This window comes from Metopolophium dirhodum, chromosome 1, assembly GCF_019925205.1.
Source record: "Metopolophium dirhodum isolate CAU chromosome 1, ASM1992520v1, whole genome shotgun sequence".
Taxonomy (NCBI): domain Eukaryota; kingdom Metazoa; phylum Arthropoda; class Insecta; order Hemiptera; family Aphididae; genus Metopolophium; species Metopolophium dirhodum.
The window spans coordinates 93645444-93667401 of record NC_083560.1 but is presented as its reverse complement, the minus strand read 5'-3'; the positions used below and the strand labels follow the sequence as shown (position 1 = coordinate 93667401).

The window sequence follows — 21958 nt, the reverse complement described above, 5'->3', positions numbered from 1 at the left end:
GAACTATTGCCTCCATTATATTGATATGCATCGGTCTCAGACTTAATCTCGGTCTCTTCGTCCTTAGCAACCTGGATAGTGGGTGGTTTTTGGGATTTTACGATGGTCTTTAAGCTAGGTATTAACCCTTTAATAAAAACTACCAGTGTCTGTTCTTTTAATTGATCGTGAATTGTATCAGCTTGGTCTGTAGTTTTTCCTTTAGTGCTTGCTACACATAGATTGAAATATAATATTGTTCTACTCTACGCGCGTATGCACCTACGTCCTCGTTATTTCTCATTCGTACGGAATTTAATGCTACTTTCAAGGAAGATGTCGATTGTTGTGGTTCAAATGCATCTAAAGCCGCGTCCACACCTAGCAAACATTTGGGGAAACATTGTTTGTTGAACGTTTGCCCAATGTTTGTCAAACGTTTGCCAAATGTTTTTTAAATAGTTTGTCAAAGTAACAAACATTTTATTTGTTCGCTTAAATGTTTGCTCAATACATAAATCTACAGTTTCGATTATGGCGTCTCTAGAGCAAGTCATGTGTGTAGGAGCTGCATTCATAATTATTCATAACCACTATAAAAATAAAATGAAGTATAGAAGTAAGAGACGATGGTGGGTAAGACAACTACTACAACGTCGAAAAACTTATAGTGGTGAGCGTTTCATTTTGGATTTACACGCAAGTGATTTGTTTAATAATTTTACAAGAATGTCAAGTACCGATTTTGAGTTTTTAATAAATTTAATTGGACCCAAAGTTGCAAAAGAAAATACAAATTTTCGTGAAAGTATTTCAGTATCAGTTCGCCTAGCAATTACTTTAAGATTTTTGTCTTCTGGTGAATCATATCATTCTTTAATGTACACATTTAAAGTATCCAAACAATCAATATCAGAAATTGTACCAGAAGTATGTGAAGCATTAATATCTGGTCTTAAAAACTACATCAAGGTAAGAATAATTTTAAATTAAATAAATTTAATACTGTAACATAAAGATACAATTATTATTGAAACACACTGTATTCACTATCAATTGGTTTAGTACCTATCGACACTTAATAAAAAAAATTTAAAATTAAATTTTTAACAGACAATGTTAGTCATACCGAAACCTAACTACTTAAAAATTGTTCACAAAAATGTACAGTAAAAATAAATGTTGTATAGTATATTTTATAAATTCTAAATATCTTTGAAATGTATTTCAGATGCCAACTGAAACAAATGAATGGTTGAAAATATCTGCAGATTACGAGGAAAAATGGAACTTCCCGCACTGTTTAGGTGCTTTAGATGGGAAGAACATACTATTACAAGCACTTATCAACTCTGGAAGTGAGTTTTTTAATTATAAAGGCCACTTTAGCATAGTTTTGATGGCACTGGTTGATGCGAATTATTCATTAATTTACATAAATGCTGGATGTCAAGGCCGCATATCCGATGGTGGAGTCTTCAAAAATACTGACTTATGGAAACGTTTAGAAAATAAATCCCTTAATTTACCTGAACCAATAAGCTTACCTGGTAGAGATAATCCTGTACCCTACGTTATAGTGGCCGACGACGCATTTTCACTAAGTGAAAATGTAATGAAACCTTACCCTGGACATCAAACAAAAGGAAGTAAGGAGAGGATACTTAACTATCGGTTAAGCAGAGCACGACGAGTATCAGAAAATGTATTTGGTATAATGAGTTCTATTTTTAGGGTACTTAGAAAACCCATATTATTAAGTCCTGAAAAAGCAACCTCAGTTACTCTTGCATGTGCTTACCTGCATAATTTTCTAAGAGCTAGCAAATCATCAAAAAACTGTTATACTCCACAAGGAAGTGTTGACATTGATGATGGCTCTGGAGAAATTACACCAGGAACATGGAGAAGACAGTCAGAAAACTCTTCATGCTTACCACTTCAACGAATTGGACGTAAATCAGGAGAAAATTCTAAAGCTATTAGATATGAGTTCGCTACATACTTCACAAGTGAAACCGGAAGTGTTCCTTGGCAAGATAATTAATATGCATAAAGGCAATGCAATCAAAAAAAGAAATACGTATTTTTCACTTAGTAAATATAATTTAATTTTAATAACTAAAAATTAATGTAAATGTAATTGTATTATGTAAACTTATTATGTTTAAAAAAAAAAAGAAATACGTATTTTTCACTTAGTAAATATAATTTAATTTTAATAACTAAAAATTAATGTAAATGTAATTGTATTATGTAAACTTATTATGTTTATAAAATCATATGAAATGCATATCAAGGTACTTAAAAAATAAAGAATTAGAATAAAGATGAAGTTAACTTAGGTACATTTTTAATCTTTTAGCTTACTTAATAAAATTGAGAATTTTCAAAGTGATTTTGCATGTCGTAGTTTTGTAACTGTATTTGATGAGGATGTGGTGTCACTGATGTAGCTGACTGTGGTGATGGCGAATTTGATGCTGTTGGCTGAAATTCAGACAAAAGTGGTGTTGATTGCACAGGAACAGTAACTTGTTTATATTGATCCATTTCCGCTTGAAATAATAGATTATCTATTTGATTTTTCAGTAGACATACGCTCATGGGATTTTGTATTTTACGTAGTCTAAATTCAACGGATTCTCCATAAACTTTTAAATCATCCCTTGGTTGCTGATCTTGTAGTTTTGAGTAACATGACGTCATAATAGAATAAGCTTCTTTAACTTGTTCGTCTTCTTGGTTTTTTTTTCTCGGAACTTTTTTTGCCGGTTTTGGTGATATAAATAGTTTTTTCTTTTTGGTTTTGGGACTTTCTGTACTCGAGTATTCCGAATATTCGGATTTTTTTTCATTGTCATTTTCGTTATCCTCATTAACTGATTCAATATCAAGTATATCGCAATCCTCTTCACTATACACATCTTCATTAGTGTTAGACCGCGTTTTTCGAGGATCATTTTTGTTGTTCATAAAATAAAAATATTTATAAGCGTACCATGGTGTTTTTAAATCATCACTTGACATTCCTGATTTTAATACTAATGCTTTTTTTTCTCTACGATATTGTGTAAGAAGAGAATCCATTTTTTTTCTCACCTCTTGTTCTTCAAAATTAAGATCGTTGGCAATTTTTATAAATGCATCGGTCCGTTTTATTTTATTTTTATGATCCGATGACTTTGTGTACCATAAACATTTTTCATTTTCATATAGCTCGATTAAACGAATTATATTTTCTTTCGTCCACTTATTGTCATTCATTTCACCCAGGAAAAATAAACAAAACAAAACAAATAAGACACCACTAAACTTTGTATTATTTTAAACGTGTAAAATAAAAACGTTGTACTTCAACGCAAATCACGCGAAGACTGACTCAATACGGCCAGACGGCCAGTTGACAATAAATTATCGGTTTTCATAATATTATCTACATAAATGGTTGTTTATTATAATAATAGCATAATAATATATACTCGCGTACAATCCAGACAGTACCTACTGTAAATCGCGCGTATATAGATGTACGGGTTTTAGCTATACATAGTTCACATGACACGTGAGCGATTTTAAACATCAGCCCCACTGCCCCCACTTCCAAGTGTATATTAAATAATAATTAATAATACATAGTAAATAAATAGTTATTTGTATAAAATAGTTTTGATTATCACAAAATGTATGCCATAATGTTCGAATAATTAGCGAACAATTTTGTTTGGGACATGGACAAACAAAATTGTTTGGGAACGTGTCTATACCAACCAAACATGTTTGTTGGATTATTTTAGATGTTCGACGAACGTTTGGTCGAACGTTCGTAAAATGTTTGCTAGGTGTGGACGCGGCTTAACAGAATTAACTTAATTCCCTCTCAATCACTGGTGTCCTTATATCGACATACATTTAACGTCTGATCGAATAACTTGGTGTTAATAAATTTCATAAGTATGGGTAGGTCATCTTTTTCCACGGCTGAACAAGCCAAATCGCAAGCTTTATTGAATTGGTACACGTCCCTTTCACCGGTACAGGTGGGGATCATAAGGGTGGCTTTGTCTAACGGAATTTTGGTAGGCATTTTGATTTTTCTAGTTCGTTTAACTGGTTCTAACTGTGTGTGTATAATTCCTTAGGTACGAATACCTATTTGTCTTAGTTCAGTTTCACTGACTATTATCGGTCATATACTTGTATTCAATAAATTATTTTCCCTGATAGCCCCTAAATATTTTTCCCTATCAAAATCTATGGAATATTGATAACCTTCTTCTGTATACTTAAGTCAATTAATAGTTCCTTATTATCAGCTATAATAGTTATATCGTTATTTGTATCGTTCTTAGTTCCATCGTTCCTTAGGGCTAGATGTTGCTTTACTATGTTGCTTTAATTCACTATCTTTATCTCAGAACTCGTTGATTTAATTAATACGACCTTCCTGATTTATTAATTGTACACTTTCAGTTTCACTATTAGTTAAAGTAGTATTATTATCCTTTTGACTCATTAATCAATAGTCATAATCATTTAATTGAACAAACGTAAACGAAAACAGAATTAAAATGTAATTGACACGCTAGTATAAAATTATTTAAATCGTACGTAATAATTAATTCGCTAATGAAATTCAATCAAATAAATAAAATCTACAGAACGTATAATAACAATTAAGTTATTAAATAAATCAGAAAACGATCAACTATAGATAATTAACAACAATTGTTATTAGTTATCCACAATCAATCCGACCGCTTCAATAATTCAATTCAAATATTACTTATTTAATAATTTATTTAAATTTTAAAGTAAACTAATTAATAATAAGAATTTTGACTTAACTTGTCTAACTTAGATTTAATTTTAATTAATTAATTAATACGATTTAAAATTAAACTTTAATTATTAACTGTATTAATTGAATTAATTATATTTATTTCTTTTTATAATTTAACCTACTCTTTTCAACACGTAAGGACTTATTTCGGCCTTGTAAAATAAAATTCAAAATATAGACTCACTGTCTTCAAATAATTCACAAATATCAGGACTTACTGCACGGCCTATAAAATTCAATAATATCGACTTCAATTGTCGTAATAACTCATAAACACGTAAGGACTTACAACACGGCCTATACAAAATCAATATAATAACTCGACATCAATTGTCGTAAAATTCAAATAACACAGAAGGACTTACAACACGGCCTATATAAAATCAACAAAATAACTTGACTTCAATCGTCGTAAAAATCAAATAATACAAAAGGACTTACAACACGGCCTATATAAAATCAACAAAATAACTCGACATCAATTGTCGTAAAATTCAAAAAACACAGAAGGACTTACAACACGGCCTATATAAAATCAATTAAATCGTGTATAGAAAATGCAAATAAGTGAATTTGACGTCTAAATTTAACATTAATTTGTTTTAGAGTTACACCAAAAACCAAAAATTGATTTTCTCGAAATTCCCGTTTTTTCTTAATTTTTTATTTGTTTTTCACGGTGTTTTTGAAAACTACTGAAAAAATTTTTACTTTTGACCCCCTAAATTACCAACTAGATTCACTTTCCTATCAGAAAAGATACTGTTGAAGATAATATATAATATTATATTATATTATATACTATTAAAAATTATAAAAAAAAAAATCATAATACTTATACTTAAGATAATTTGTGTTGTTTTAAATACCTTACTAGTTACTATAGTTAAGTTACTAATCTAATTAAATATATGAGAATAAAATATGGTTAAGTATTGATAATATATTTTAATTATATTAATATTTTTTTAATTTATTACCGAGCTTCATCACATTGTATGCTGACTATTCCTGATTCTCGTATTTCATTAATGATAATATCTTTTAAATATGTTGCGCAAATAGTTATCAACTAATTTTGTATTGCCCAACTAGTGTAGTTTTTTTTTCAGCATTATATATTTTAGCAAAATCAGAATTATGTCTTGCGAAAAGAGAACACATTTCTTTAAAATTTCCAAAAAATTATTTGAAATTAATATTATATTAAAATTTAATTAACAAATTAATTAGTTGTATTTTAATAAAAACTAAACTAACCAAACAAACTTTCAATACCTTTATTTAATGAATTTTCATCTTCTCGATTTTCTCGTAGTGCAATTCCTTGACGGCCATGGTGTAACAGTATAACACTATATCACTATATGACATTTTATATATTAATGATTTCTCAATAATTGTTCTTTGTTAGCGGCTGACAACTGTGAAATCACTGAACTTGTTCCTAGTTTTTTAGAATGTATGTAATACTCTCATTTAACTATTGCTGTCAAGTGATGTTCACTTTGAGCATGTTTTTGCAACTTAGTTTTTTTTTAAATGTAAGAAAACAAACAATAATTACTCATAATAAAATCGATAGTTATACATATTAATATGTAAATAAGTACACAATAGGTAATATTTGCCTTTTTCCTGTTATGAAAACCCACAATCTTAAATGTGTCTTCAATATGACCAGAATCTACTGCAAATGAACGGCAAGCATAGTAAAACAAGGCATTTAACTTGATACTATATTCTAACCAGTTAAATTCTTTAAAGTAAGCCGATTAAGAGGAAAGGTTTTGAATACCAAATTTGGTTTTAGGATAAATCTGAATTCAATAAACATAATGCGCTAAATTATAAGCTGATTAAATAAAAAAATTATAACTAGAAGCAGTAGAAGCAGATAAAGCTTAATAGACTTCAATTAAATATAATTGGTTTGATAATTATAGGATATAGGTGTAAATACATACTTTTAGTATTGGTTGAATAGGACCCGTTTCCAAAGTCCCAAAATCACATTCTGAGTTTGGATTAAATTGAATTAAATTATGAGAAGTAATAGTGATTCATGACACAACAGGAACAATATCATGTGGTAGACTAGGTACTGCTACTTGCACACAGAGAACCGACGTTATCGTTATGTAGTTGATCTAGTTTGTATTAGAATCTATTTTAGTTGAAAAGTTAAAAATCGAAAAACAATTTATTTGAATCATTGTTATGGTTATCCATTGTTCTAACTAGGTTTGACAGCTCACTACTGCGACCAATAGGGAATTAAAAAACACGTGGTTAGCCGAATTCAAAAACACGTTATTGAAAACTGAAAATCAATGCAAATAAACATAAGGCAGTACGTACATAAAAGAACTTATGTCGAAGAACGTGTAATAGGGAATGGTAAACAAGCCGACCCCGCCCCCGTGTGCGTATCCCGCCAACGTTCTGGAATGTTATCATAATATGGGTAACCTTGGGCCTAACATCATGTTGGTGCGTGGAAACATTTTCATGTTTTTTGGAGGCTCAGACTTCAGATCATAGGTAAACAAGACCCCAATCAGCTGATCGAGTTTCGTTTCTATATATTGTTCTATGGTTTAATGCAACTACTGTAAAATTATGTACAATAATCATATCAACATACCGACATAAATCGTTATCTAAAAAACAATTGACAAATACAAGGCATACAGCTAATGATATCTACGATTCACCACATTTATCATAGGCATATAAGATAATTTTTAACTTTAAAATAAAAATAAAAATTAATAAATTTTTTTCTAAAAAAAAAATAAATAAGAATTATAGTTGAATATTAAAAAGTTTATTAATATTTAAGGAAATAATTGAATGTTTTTTTGGGTTATTACAAGTTATAGGGGCTGGGGGGTTGAGCCCCCCCAGCCACCCTAGTTACGCTTATGCCTACAATATATACCTACAATCTTTCCCAATCTTCCACCATATTTATCTACTACCTCAGCAAATAAAAGTTCTTTCAAAAAAGAACCTTATAATTTTATTTGTACAAAGATATGTTTTTTTGGGTTATTACAAGTTATAGGGGCTGGGGGGTTGAGCCCCCCCCCAGCCACCCTAGTTACGCTTATGCCTACAATATATACCTACAATCTTTCCCAATCTTCCACCATATTTATCTACTACCTCAGCAAATAAAAGTTCTTTTAAAAAAGAACCTTATAATTTTATTTGTACAAAGAGACCAAGCTCTAGTTTTTGGCTACAGATTCTACCAAAGCAACAGAAAATACTCAGGTACAATATTCTGAAACATCATTTTTAAACTAAAAGTTACTACAGGACCTTAAAGATAAAATTCATAAACCTGATATTAAATAACATGTGGCTTACTACCAAACCACATTTATTACAAAGGTACACGATGGGAATTAAGGTCAGAAAAAAATTACAATAGATGAAAATTTAAAAATCAATGTAATAATTTTAAATATACTATAATTAGATTTTTAATTAATTAATCATTCTAATGAGTAATTACTATGTGTAGTCACACTTGTATAACTACATATTTAGTATACCTATTTGATTGGTAATGCTAGTTATGTAGTATTTTCTAAAGCCATTGTCTGCTTTTTTTTAATAATGCGAATGTGTTTTATTGTAAAAAGAGCCAATTATAAAGATACTATGACTAGTAAGGAAAAAACAAAAAAACAAGAAAGTATCCAAACTAGTAAATAATAGTAATAATTACGTAAAATAGTTATGTATAATAATTATGTAAACGTAACAGTTTACCTATTAGTAATATTTATATGTACATTTATTACGTAAATATAGAACATTAATAATATATTTCTAATTTATTCTTAAAGACAAATTTGCGATGAATACAATGGTGCGTAATTATAATTTAAATACGATTTTTAGTTTTTTAATTATAATTGTTTAAAGGTAATTAACACGTTGACCGCCATGTGCCCGCCAGCGGTCACACTAGAAACTTATTACTGCTTTTGTGGTCGCCGGCTGTCAAACTACCTTATAACATCCACGCCATGTGGACGCGGGCTGCCATATTCTTATACATTTTTAAACGTGAATTTATACTGTGGCGTTCAATGAATCGTGTATATTATTACATCATGGCGTAGAGAAGATAATAACACATCGAATGGTATAGTTTTTAATATGATTGGACGATTCTATCAAACTAAAAAAAATATTTTTTACCAACATGTTTTAAATCTAAAAATCATACATTATTAATTTTATTTTTCATATTTTTTTTATTATTTATGTAATAGACGTAAAAATTATAACACAAAATTACAACTGGTTATTAAAAATTAATTTTTGAAAATAATATTGTTCCTTTTAAAATAAAATAAAATAAAAATAAAATATTTCAAAATTTTGTTACCTAGTTAATATGGTGAATATTAAAACAACTTAAGCAAGTATAGATTTTACAAATAGCACAAAATGTCGAAATCTTCTTTACTTCTCTTGCCTTCACAGATCCCTCGAGACATTTTTTTTTTTCGTAACAATGAGCGCACCTTTTTTGAATTTTCCTGTTCCTTTTGCATTTTTCAGTAGTTTCTTGAAAGATATGTTTCGTAGTTCGTCTTTGTGTCCTTTGTGTTGATGTAGATGTTAGCTGTTCATTTTCATTTGATTTTTTGAGTCCTAATATTTCATCTACTAACGCTTCTCGTTAATATAAACTGTGTGATTTTCAACTTGTTATTAGGTTTTATTTTATTATATATAAGAAGTGCATTCACAATAGACGTTCCAAACAAAAGTTCAATAGCTACTTTGTGGTACCACCTGATAGATTTTCTAACAGAAGAGTTATAACTTGAAAGCTGGTCAGACAAGTCTATACCAGCTTTTCCTTTATTGTAATCAATTATAATTTGAGGTTTAACAATATTTTCTTTTTTTTTATTTATTTTCCCTGTATCTACCATATTGATGTTATGTCGTGTGGTTAACATTGTGACGTCCCTCTTGTCCCTCCATTTAGCTATGACGATCCCATCAATATTTTCCCTTCCAACTATTTCATTTGGTTTTAATTTGGCCTTGGTTACTTCTGGTAATTTAACTCTGTTCGATCGTAATGTTCCTACCAAGTGTGTGTTGTTTTTTAAAAGTTCATATGCTAATGGCACTGAGGTATAAAAATGATCAGTGATTATTGTCCGCCCAGCATTCAAATATCTCTGACTTAAGTCCAACACTACTCTGCATCCTAGACCTTTTCCATCAACTTGACTTTTGCCAGCATATACTTGCACATTATACGTATAGCCATTTGTTCCGCATAACTTGAACAACTTTACACCATATTTGTGCGCTTTTCCTGGTATATACTGCCTAAAAATTAACCTCCCTCTAAAAGGGACCATTGTCTCATCAACAGCTAAATACTCTTCAAGTTCAAGTATTTTTTGAAAATTTTCAATTAACTTATTAATTAAATCGCGCACTTTATAGATCCTGTCGTCATTTGGAGCTTTTTCATTGTCCGAAAAATGTAAAAATCTAAGAATTAATTCAAACCGATTTCTTGACATAGTGTTTTGCGCTACATTATTTTTATATCTTATACTTATACTCCAATAGTCTTCCAAAGTGGGCATTTGAACTAACCCCATCCAAATCATTAATCCAAAAAATTTTTTTATTTCCTGTTGATCTGCAGGAATCCATTTAGAAAATCTACTAGATTTTGTCAATCTGTTTTTTGATAAAAAATGTTGGGCATTTTTATTGGTTTCTTCGACTATAAGATCAATTATTTCATTAGTCAAGAATAAATTAAAAATATCCCAAACAGTAGAATCAACTGATATATCGATTTTCAGTCCAGAATTATTATTAAATTGCAGTGGTTTTTGATAATTGCCAGTTACATTTGTCCAAGTTTGTGATGCTACGGAAATATTGCTCGAGGTGCTTGGTTCATTATTATCACTTAGCTCTATAGAGAATCAATAATTATATAAATTATTTACGGAATTATGAAAATACCTAATTTGAATAATAAAAACTTAACATAATAGTTCTATAAATATTAACGAAATGACAATTTATAGTTTTTTATAATTTAGGGGACAGTAAAATATAAAAATCCGTAAAATAATATAAATTTTCTTACCACTTAGGACATCAGACTCTGAAGAACTGACGGGATTGTACGTCTTGTCTGCATCTGAATCATCAAATTCACTTAGCAAACTGTCGCTACTGTCTTCTAATAGTTGATTGATAAAATCATCATTTAATTTAACTCGTTTTGGTCGCGAATACATTTTAAATATAATAAATAAATGTTTTTAATAAAAGAATACGCAGCATACGTGACCGCCGGTAGTCAAATGGCGTATAAGTAATAATGACATTATCACTACGCCACGTGCCCACCGGCTACCAAACAATGTCAATGCAAAAATAATAATCATGAGACCAAGACAATTACATCGATATCAATTTTATATTTTTCCGTCGAATAGTACTATAAATATCGACGATAACATTTTAGGAATCCCGATGAAATACGCCGTGGCGTCCATAAATAACTTACCAAATGACCGCCGGCGGGCACACGGCGGTCAACGTGTTAAGACAAATATGTCTCTGTCTAATACAGGTTAATTATACTCCGAGCCAGCCTCGGATTTGACCGCCACGCAGACTGGTGGAGAAATTAGTGTGCTATGTTTTACGCAAGATTAAAGATAGTATGGTTGCACAACGAGCCATAATAAAGTGATTCTCCGAGTTTCCTTGTTATCAAAACGACTGCAGAACCGAGCATTCGCGCTCCGAGCGTTTAAATATTGAATCATATAATTGTATGCCTAGTACATGCTCATGATATAAACAACATGGTATGATCGCAAAAGTCCAGATTTGGTCCAAGTCCGCGCAGTACGTCACTTGCTTACCCGTATTATCAAATTGTCATTAAATTATTATAACTATACACTACATCACGTCACGTGCTTACAGAAGGATCTGACCGTCAAAAAGTTACGATCATACCTTATTTTTATATCATGGTACATACTTTTTTTTTTTACTTAATTTTTACTCTATGAGCGCTAGTAAAAGGGTCTAGAGTATCGTTGATAATAAAAGAAACTATGAGCATCATTAAATTGTTTCTTATCATAGTTCGTTGGGCAACCATACGACAGAATAACCAGAAGGCTCACTTTTTTTCGATTTACACGGGTTCTTATGGGGGATAGATTTGGAACACCTGTTGGGATATCAGTGTAGCCTGTATAGAGATAATAAAAAATTGTACAACCACAGAATAATCTGTGGTACCGTATTACAACTCATTGATACAATAAATATTGTATAATAATAATTTACAATCTTTTCAGTAAAATTAAAAAAAAAATTTGAACTTAACTTTTAAGTAGTAAAACACATTAACTGTTAATAGTCACATAAATGTAATTTATTTTGTCATGGTAAATCGTTAATTACAATAAAATGTGTATGTCGTAGGTTCACAATGTTAATTTAAATTTGTTTTAATACATAATATTAAAAATACAATAGTTTAAAGAAAATTATTTACAAATGTTTCAAAATAGATAGTTTTCTATTTTTTTGTTTTGTTTCAGACATCATAGACCTATTTAAAAATTTAATTGCAGTAAAAATTCTAAAACGTATAAATAAATCCATTAAAAATTGTTTGTTAAATAATTCACAAGGATGACTAAAACGTACATTACAAAGTAGATATTTCATTGTGGACCCGATATTATCATTTGTTGCAATAGAAGGAAAGTTATCAACACAAATATCTTCTAATTTAATAACATAATTGTAGAATTCATCGTGAGGCACTAATAGCTTACCAAAATTGGTAGTCATTTGCAGAATAAGATATGAAGAAAGCTAAGAGAAAGGACTGATCCAATGTTTTTTGATGATTTGCATACTCTATACAAACCTGGCATACATGTTTCTCTAGACATTTTTTCATAAAGTATCCACACACATATGTGTAAGCATTTCTCTCAGGAATGTTTAATTTCCTGTAGTCAACATTACCAATTTTAATTGATTTAAAACTAAAAAGATGATGTTGTTCTTCGGAAACAAATAACTGGTTTAGTAGTTAGTACTTGGTTGTTCGCTGACATGAGTGAGTATTTGGTCGAGGTCTTCTAGACAGTTAGCTCCTGGGGAATGTTTAAAATACTGAAGGCAAAATATTTTTTTAAAAGATTGAATAAATTGGATAGGTGTAGGATTTGTACTGTTACCGTGTTGCAGTCTAAAAACCCCAAATAAATTCTCAATACCATCTTGATTCACACGGCCTGTAGAAATGACATATGGTTGGTAAGGGTCAGAATTTAAAGATTTCCATAACATTAGTAGTAAACTAATAGAGACTAACCAACCATTAATAAAATTTGTCCTATTAGGAACATCAGTATCATTTTTTTTTGTCTATAACTTTTAAGTTTGTTAACATTTCAGTCATTTTTATTAGATGATCCAACTGAGGTGATTCATCATTAAAAATTTTACTATTAGGAGTATCTCTAGAATTAAATATGTCAAACAATTTATCCATGTCATTAATAAAATGTATTGTTTTTTGAAAATCTATTGGTAGCAATCCGCAATTTAATCCTGTAGACATACCAGCTGCAACAGTAGCACTAAAAACTTGAGCTGCTAACCTAACTTTCATTTTATCAAAAGGACCGGGAGGAATATGAAAATATGTTAATTTAGGTGCCATATGTAAATGTTTTTTGTCTACTAAACCTTCATAAATTTTCAATAAATGTTTAAAAAACATGTTACGTGTCGATTTCAGCAGGTGGGGGATCAACATATATATATAACTGGCTGTCCATCAACTTCAAAAAATGGTTCCTTAAGAGAAACATTATTAGTATTTAAAAAGCGAATGAAATTTGACCCTTGATCAGTAATGAAGCATTTAACATTAAGGTTTATATTTCGTAATCGGCGAATCGTTGAAAAAATAATTAAATTAAGATCTGGCCCAGAATAGCTATTCGAAACAAGGTAATAGGCAATAGGTTGTTTCCAATTATATTTGATTCCTCTGAGCATAAGGACAAGAGCGTATTTTGCAGGTTCATATGTTCTAAAAGAATTTGATTGATTAAAACCAATTATCTCATATTTACTAACATTATAAAATAAATTTTGTTTTATTGACATCTCATCAGCGCATAAAAAGCAGTCCAAAGCATCGAGATGAAAATTACTCATTTTAAATTCTAAAAAGTGAAATAAGAAATCATTTAAGCCAGGTTTTAAATCGTATTGTGAAGTTACTACTCTTTTCAAAGTGCAAATAGAAGGAAGAGAAAAAGATTATTGAAGAAAACGAAATACCATAGGGCTAAGAAAATATACAGTTAAAGCAAATTGTTTAATTTGTTTAGAATACCGTTGTCTACTTTTTGACCTATCTTTGTTTACAACATTATTCTTAACAAGAAGGTAGACTGATGCCGATAAATATTGTTCACACATTTTCATACAATATTCAACAGTTTTAGTCTGTTCTAGTTGTTTTTCTAGTTCTTTAATTAAATACAAAGCATTGGATAGTCGTTCTTGAAGTACTCGTTTCCTTGGAGTTTCGGCAGTTAATGAGTTCGGAGTTTGAATACTTATGGAACACATATCTACTGATGTATAACTTGAAACTTATATAATATTAAGAGTAGATGACACTAAAAATAAAATTATAGTGGATTAAAATAATAAGTTAATAAATGAACTAAAAGTTATCAAATATAACAATAAAATCTATTTGTAATCAACATACCAAGAGTTAAACATCTTGGCGGATTGTCAATTGTCAATTTTTTTATTTTAAAACGGCTTTGTTTTTCTGTTTTGTTTATTATTACTAGTATTAATTGAGGTAGTGTCTGAAGAAATAATGGACATTATTTTATCACAATGTTTAATTATTGTTTTTTTGTTCTCTTCATTTAGATTCGATCGATTGTACATTCCAAACATAATTTCCATTTTTTTTTTTATCTCATCATCTAAAGAAGGAGTTGGATTACTTATTTCTACTGCGTTTTTTAATATTAAATCTTGGTTGATTGTTGGTATTGATATTTTTTCACATTTTAATAATTGATGTGAAACATTTAACTTTTGAATTGCATGTATGTGTTTGCAAATATTTAAATAAATAACATTGTTTATGCAAGAACATCTAAATGTGTAAACACAAATATTGCATTTATCGCAACGTAAAGCACAATTGCTACATATTATATCAACTTTTTCTACTGAATATTTAATTTTTGTATCAGTATCTGAGGTTACCAACCATACATTATCTTCAACTTGTTCTATTTTATCTGATTGAATGCCTTCACTTTTATTATGACTACCTACTAATAATTTGTAACATTTTTGAAGATTTTTTTTCCTTCGATATTTTTATCACTCTTTTAAAAGACTTGTCTCTTACTAATAACATTAACGCATTGATAGAGAAATCTAATCTTCTGCATTGTTTACCTTCCAAGTAGCAATATTTTATATTTTTATGTAAAGCTTCAAGGTACATGTTTGTATTTATACCAATATGTTTACGATTGAAAAGCGCCCATTTTTCTATTCTTGACAAATATGTGGTAATAAAATATTGGCCGAAATCAACAGTATATTCATCACTTTTTAGTTGATTAGTTATTGAAGATAGTTCTTTGTAGAATCTATTTTCATCAATTTCATATAATAAGGCTTTTAATGACTTGAAAACTACAATTTTTTTGTCCTGGGATTTTATTTTTGAAAGATTTTTACTCCAATTTCTTAACACATGCCATGTACATAGAAGCTGCTTAGGAGTTGGGCCCATTATAAAACTCCATGCATTATAAAACGCTGGCTCGTCATATGACATAAATACTGATGGTTTAATAATTCCTATAGAACTCCTTACAGATTCAAAAAACAACTTATAAGTAGCTGTGTCTGATTTGTTGTTGAAACAAAATGCCCCTGGAACACCATTATCATATTCGTCCACAACAAGCAAAGTATAAAGTTGAATGCTGTAACTATTCAACCCGTGAGTTCCATAAATGCATATCTTGCTATTTCCAAATTGTAGTAACATCTCAGCTTGAAAATTGGTCATTATTACAAGAAAAAAGTCATCTTTTGATAAATTTGATTTGGAATCTTCCTGTCCTCGATGTTTGAAATATAAAATTGGATTCTTTCCATCTTTTTGTTGTTTCATTTGCTCTACCCATAATTGAACACTTATAAAGTTATTTTCATGTCGCTTAATTGAATTGTTATTTATTTTATAATCTCTTAAGATGTTGTATAAATCACGTTTTTCTAATAAATGAATTCGTTTGAAATCTGTCCCAACTTCTGTTTCTCTGATATCATTTACCCTTTGAACTTTTTTTTTGATTTATTTAATAAAATAATTTTAAATTTTAATTTATTATTAGTAGGTAGTAAACTGTAGTTAGTTGACAGTTATATGTATTATAATAGTTACCTACCAGCTAACATGGATCTATCCTCTGTATGCAATCTTTGCATTCCAATTTCATTTTTATGCCATAAATGAGTACTCCAATGCTGTACATTTATTATATTTTCTTTTCTGTGGACTATTATATGTGAAGGACAAATTTTTGACATCTTAACTGATCCAATTTTTTTTAATACTCTCTTTCCCTAATTATGCATGTAAATAATTTTTTTAAAGAATAAATAAATTTATTATATAATAAGTTTATTTACTGTGCTTGAAGATCTTGGGTTATTTGAACGATGACAAACATAATATAAATATCTGACCCCATTTTGTTGTTTTTTTGATGTTCTACGTACATACTGACATTTATCTTGATTTTCAACATCAGTTTTCCATTTAAGAAATTCTAAACAAAATGTTCAGTAATAATTTTTTGCCAACATTATTAATCATTTTTTAGTTTAACTTCCATAGTATTGTAATTAAGTGATACCATTTGAATATTCATATTGTGTTCAAATGACAAATGTTTTGAAAATGCTTTCATTGTTTTGAATGATGGTTCACAATTTCCGTAAGAACATTTAATATGGCCTAATTGACTACCATTATGTGAATTAATGTGTTTAATTATTTTAATTTTTGAATAAATGTCTCATCACAGTCATTACAAGTATAAGCTTTTCCTTTACATTCCTTCAAAAAAAAAAAAAATTTTGAGTATTATAAATTTTGAAAACAAAATGTTATATCAATGAAATACCTTTAATACAATATTCACGTGTTTTTTCCGCATATGTTTATTCAAATTATAAATTGTTGAGTACTTAGAATTACAGTAAAAACACACATTACTAGAACTCATAATAAATAATAATAAATGTTAAAAAATAAAGTAACCGTTCACTTAGTAGTTAGTATTATATTATAAATTGAAACAATCATGGTGTTGGTATTATGTACTGCTGTAAAACTGACATAATATACAATTTAATTTCTCTTTTATCTCGTAATAATTGGGTGTACCTATATATGTTGCTGTAATTTATAGCTTTGATGAAGTCACACATTGTAAGCTTTATCTGGTTATGTTTGGGATTTCCTATTGTGCACAAATTTCATTCTATTATAAAAATAAGAAGCAAAGTATCCATACTATAAAAAAAAAATATTACAATGAGCACAATAGATGGAGGCATACATGAGAGGCCTTGGTTTGGTTGATTAAAGAAACTTTTGAATAATAGTACTTCATGGCGTGGGTAGTAGTGGTTTTAGTCGACTAGTCATTGAACTGATTGAATTATTGATTATTAATTATTTATTGATTGATTTTAAAATAAAGTATTTTTGTGAGTATTTTGAATACTCTTAAAAAGTATTTGTATTTATATTTAAATACTTTTAAAAGAAAGTGTTTGAATACGTATTTTAAATACAAATTACACCAAGTATTAAAATACGTATTTTGAATACATTTGAAAAGCATTCTTAACAAGACTGCCTAATAACAAGTTATTGTTTTCAAAAGTTGGCGGGAAAAATTCAATATTATTTTGTGTTCAGCATTATAATTTGTGATAAAATTGTAATGACGCCATATTGGAATAATTTGTGATTTTTCCTGCGAAGATCCATTTGTCCGAAAAGTACTCGCTCGTGAGTCCGCCGACGCCATCTCCCGCTCACGTACGTGCGAAAAACTCGTGACTGACCGTCATTATTTAGCCGTTGTTTTGTTCTTGTTTAAAAACACTATTCGCATTCCTTATGTTTTGATTAATTAACTCGAGCCGTATCCTCGAGCTACGTTGGAGGGAGACTGTGATAACGGCCAAACCTCCACAATATCATAGAAAAGATATTAAAAAATAAAGATGGTCTGATAACCGTTTGTTATTGGTATTACCACTATAATAGTATCTATCCTTATAGATACTATTATAGGCTATTCGACTATCGTCTATGCCTGGTTTAATTTTTATGAACTACTTAACAACTTGCGCTTCTTAATAAACATGCAAAAACATTTCTTATTTATACTTTTGTATATTAAATATTATATTTCAAACCATGCCACTTCAGGCAAAGCGACTACGTACTGCACAGCATAAATGTGGTGATAGTGTCGGCCTATTTTAGGTACAACAAGCCCACGACAATGTTCACTGAACTATTGACCAACATCAGACAAGCCAACAGACGTCTACTAATTGGCGCTGACTGCAACGGTCACTCAACAAGATGGCATAATGACGTTACCAACAGAAGGGGAAAGATAGTAGAGGAACTGATCGATGATCAAGAACTCCGCATCTTAAATACCCCTCAAGACCTTAAGACCTACAAAAGGCATGGGATGGGAGAGTCCAACATCGATATCACACTGACGAGCACCTCGATCCATAGATCAGTAAGAGGCTGGTCGGTGACTGATCGGACAGATAGTGACCACAGAACATTGGAATTTACTATAAGCCTAAAAAGACCGTACAAGAAAACCGAGAACATTGGTACAAGGTTCAATGCAGACAAAGCGAACTGGGATAAATATAGACTAACACTCCTATGTCTAAAGGCACAAATCCATGGCGACTCCGTTGACGAAGTTGCAAATAGCCTAACCAATGCTATTGTCCAGGCAGCTAGGCTCTCCATGCCGACGCGTGGCGGATCAAAAAACGGAATAATAACACCTTCGTGGTGGACAGACGAACTTACAGAATCGAAAAAGTCGCTGCAGAGAGCCAGGCGAGAAGGTCTCCCGGATACAAATAGACAGGCATATCATCGCCAAAGAAATCAGCATCTGCATAAAATCAGACTTGTCAAGATGAGCTCTTGGCGTGAATTTAGTGCAGACATGAACACCAATCGTTGGGGCAAAGCCTTCAAATGGGCAAAGAGTGGATCACGAAAGAATCCCATGCCCACAACGGTAAAGACCAGTGTCGGGACACATACTACCGACCTGAAAGACACGATAGACACATTTCTCGAGGCCTACCTGCCTGAGGATCAGAACACGCCACTATTCACGCCATATGACTATCAGCTGGATGATACACCGGTTGATAGCACAACCACTCACGAGGTTAAAGAAGCCATATGGAAGATGAAACCAGGTAGAGCACCGGGGCAGGATGGCATAACTGCCAAGATGCTCAGGGTTGCATGGCCGGTAATATCAGACTCCATAACGGATCTATATGAAAGTTGTCTAAGGGTGGCTAAGTTTCCTAACTGCTGGAAGACGGCCAAGTTGGTGATCATTCCGAAAGGAAAAGGGAAAAACCCACTCCTCACGGGATCGTACAGGCCCATCAGCCTGTTACCGACTCTCGGTAAGGCATTGGAGTCCTTGATCACCACAAGACTAGAAAAAGAAACCGGACTAAACGAAATAGGCCAGCAACATGGCTACGTCACCGGAAGGTCCACCGAGACGGCAAAAAAACCTCTATATGATTGGACAGATTAATGTCCAAACAGAATAGTAATTGGTGCCTTCCTGGATATTACAGGTGCCTTTGACTATGTCAGATGGACACCTATATTCGAACAGCTAAAATTACTTAAGATCAGCAACAGAATGCTTGCACTACTTGAGAGTTATCTCGCAAATAGATCAGCTACGCTTACTTCTGACAATGTGACCAGAACAAGGCAAATGACACGGGGCTGTCCACAGGGCTCGAGGTTAGGACCGACACTCTGGAAGGTAGCGATGTCCGACGCATTCAAGTCCATGGGACATCAATCACACATGATTGCCTACGCAAACGACATAGCACTCGCTGTCGGCGGTGTAAGGCTAGAAACTGTCAGAAAAAGACTAATGGAATATTTTGACCAATTGGCAAACTGGTCAAACAAGTTCGGCCTAAAATTTTCAATGGCAAAAAGCCAAATTATGACTCTAAAGGGCGGGGTCAAACTCACTTATACAGTGCCATTTGGCTCAAGTGCAGATGCAACACCAATTAAAGCAAACAAGACAGTAAAATACCTTGGAGTCATTATAGACCCAAGAAGATCATTCAGAGATCACGTAGATGGTATCTCAGACAAGTCCAAGGAAATGTTTACACGCCTACGCTCCATGACATCAGCCAACTGGGGGGTAGAACAGAGCACGTCATTGGTAATATACAAAGCGGTTTTCTTGCCAAGAATTACCTATGCTGCCTCCATATGGCAGAAAGCACTAGAGCTTAAATGCTCAATTAAAACGCTTGGAAGCACCCAACGAGACGCCCTACGTGCCATAACTGGCGCATATAGGACAACGTCCACAGTTGCTCTACAAGTCATATCAGGGCAATTACCACTGGACTTAGAAGTGATACACTTTGTCCTTCAAAGAACATTGAAGACAAATGATATATCATATCAAGAATATGAACGGAATCTACAGGATCTGTTAGAGGTCTGGCAAAAAAGATGGAATAATCAGGACAAAGGTGAGTGGACCTTTCAACTCATTCCGGACGTAAGAATCCGGTATGGATTACCACTTACAATGGACCACTACACGAGCCAAATGCTTACTGGACACGGAGACTTCCGAGGAAAACTCCACTCGTTCAACTTAGTACCGGCTTCGGGATGTGCTTGTGGAAATGGCAGCGAAACAGTCAAGCACGTTCTTCTCGCCTGCCCAAGAACCAAAATCCAGAGAGAACTCCTAAAAAGTAAACTCCAACAAGAACAAAGTCCGTGGCCACCATATGAAGGGGCCATTCTGAAAAACAAGACGACTTACTAGGCTTTCCGAATTTTTGCTCGGGAAAGTCTCAAGCAAAGAACGGATCGATGATCAAAAAGATCCCTGTGGTCTGGGCGGTATTAGAATAGGCCCGCAGTCTCACCCACTTGTCGTAAGAGGCGACTAAAGGGAAGGCCAGTCGGGGCCGGCGTCTGGGACGCGGACACACCGAAACCTCCGGGGACTAGAGTGTTGGGGGTCTTGACTGCAACCTCGAGAAGAGCGGGTCGATCACTTCGGTGATGCCTCTGGGAGGCGTGGCTAAGGCTACCGAGCCTCTAACTCGGGGGTCGCGGCCACCGCGCCGGCGGCGAACGCTGCTGGTAAAGGCCCACCGTGAGCCTGTGGCACACGACCTGAATCTCGGAAGGATCACAGCTGAGGCCCCAGCCGACGAAGCTCGGTCCGACCATCCCACGATTGATGGGCCTTCCTAAAGAGGGCGAGAACGGTACTTCGGGATGTGGGGGGGCCCCGCGGTTCTGAGCAATTGGCGCCGTGCCCCCACACGGCGGTCGCGCACTGGCCTCGGTCAGGGTGCGGACGACGGCGGATTGGTTTCGGAGTGGCTGTTAGCAGGAGCTAACCTTGTGGTTAAAAGACCAAGCTAGGTCTAGGGGAAAGATGCCGAGTGAGAAACCTCCTCAGCTCCAACCCAGCCTACCAGTAGGGCTATATGCACCGGAGGTTGCCCGTGACCAAAAACGGGAAGCAATGAGGATAGCTTGCGATCCCACCTGGATGGCGAAGGGTCCGTGAACGCCCCAGCCAACGGTACGGGCGCTATCTCTCCCGACTTCGGTGGGAATGGGTGTGC

The 21958-nt window shown here is 32.6% G+C and overlaps 4 protein-coding genes across 4 annotated transcripts; 1 reads left to right on the top strand and 3 right to left on the bottom strand.

Moving 5' to 3' along the window:
- Positions 1-708: 708 nt before the first annotated feature.
- LOC132946198 (putative nuclease HARBI1) lies at positions 709-2026 on the top strand. The gene is made up of 2 exons (XM_061016074.1): positions 709-951; positions 1211-2026. The coding sequence occupies exons 1-2, from the start codon at positions 709-711 to the stop codon at positions 2024-2026; spliced, it is 1059 nt and encodes a 352-aa protein (XP_060872057.1).
- A 323-nt stretch (positions 2027-2349) lies between these two features.
- On the bottom strand, positions 2350-3246 carry LOC132946190 (uncharacterized). Its single transcript, XM_061016062.1, has one exon. The coding sequence runs from the start codon at positions 3244-3246 to the stop codon at positions 2350-2352; it is 897 nt and encodes a 298-aa protein (XP_060872045.1).
- Positions 3247-3859: 613 nt separating this feature from the next.
- Positions 3860-11136, bottom strand: LOC132946183 (piggyBac transposable element-derived protein 4-like). The gene is made up of 3 exons (XM_061016049.1): positions 10983-11136; positions 9787-10805; positions 3860-4099 (listed from the first exon to the last, which is right to left on the bottom strand). Exons 1-3 carry the CDS (start codon positions 11134-11136, stop codon positions 3860-3862), a joined length of 1413 nt encoding a protein of 470 aa, XP_060872032.1.
- Positions 11137-15254: 4118 nt separating this feature from the next.
- On the bottom strand, positions 15255-16537 carry LOC132946166 (uncharacterized). The gene is made up of 2 exons (XM_061016029.1): positions 16396-16537; positions 15255-16288 (listed from the first exon to the last, which is right to left on the bottom strand). The coding sequence occupies exons 1-2, from the start codon at positions 16535-16537 to the stop codon at positions 15255-15257; spliced, it is 1176 nt and encodes a 391-aa protein (XP_060872012.1).
- Positions 16538-21958: the final 5421 nt, after the last annotated feature.

Bases quoted from the DNA above. Each gene is read 5' to 3' on its own strand.
- LOC132946190 (XM_061016062.1), bottom strand. From the start codon at position 3,246: ATGAATGACAATAAGTGGACGAAAGAAAATATAATTCGTTTAATCGAG.
- LOC132946166 (XM_061016029.1), bottom strand. From the start codon at position 16,537: ATGTCAAAAATTTGTCCTTCACATATAATAGTCCACAGAAAAGAAAAT. The intron at 16,289-16,395 runs GTAGGTAACTAT...TCAAAAAAAAAG, and splicing joins GGATAGATCCATGTTAGCTG to TTCAAAGGGTAAATGATATC.
- LOC132946183 (XM_061016049.1), bottom strand. From the start codon at position 11,136: ATGTATTCGCGACCAAAACGAGTTAAATTAAATGATGATTTTATCAAT. The intron at 10,806-10,982 runs GTAAGAAAATTT...GATTCTCTATAG, and splicing joins AGAGTCTGATGTCCTAAGTG to AGCTAAGTGATAATAATGAA. The intron at 4,100-9,786 runs GTAGATACAGGG...ATACACACACAG, and splicing joins CACGACATAACATCAATATG to TTAGAACCAGTTAAACGAAC.
- LOC132946198 (XM_061016074.1), top strand. From the start codon at position 709: ATGTCAAGTACCGATTTTGAGTTTTTAATAAATTTAATTGGACCCAAA. The intron at 952-1,210 runs GTAAGAATAATT...AATGTATTTCAG, and splicing joins GTCTTAAAAACTACATCAAG to ATGCCAACTGAAACAAATGA.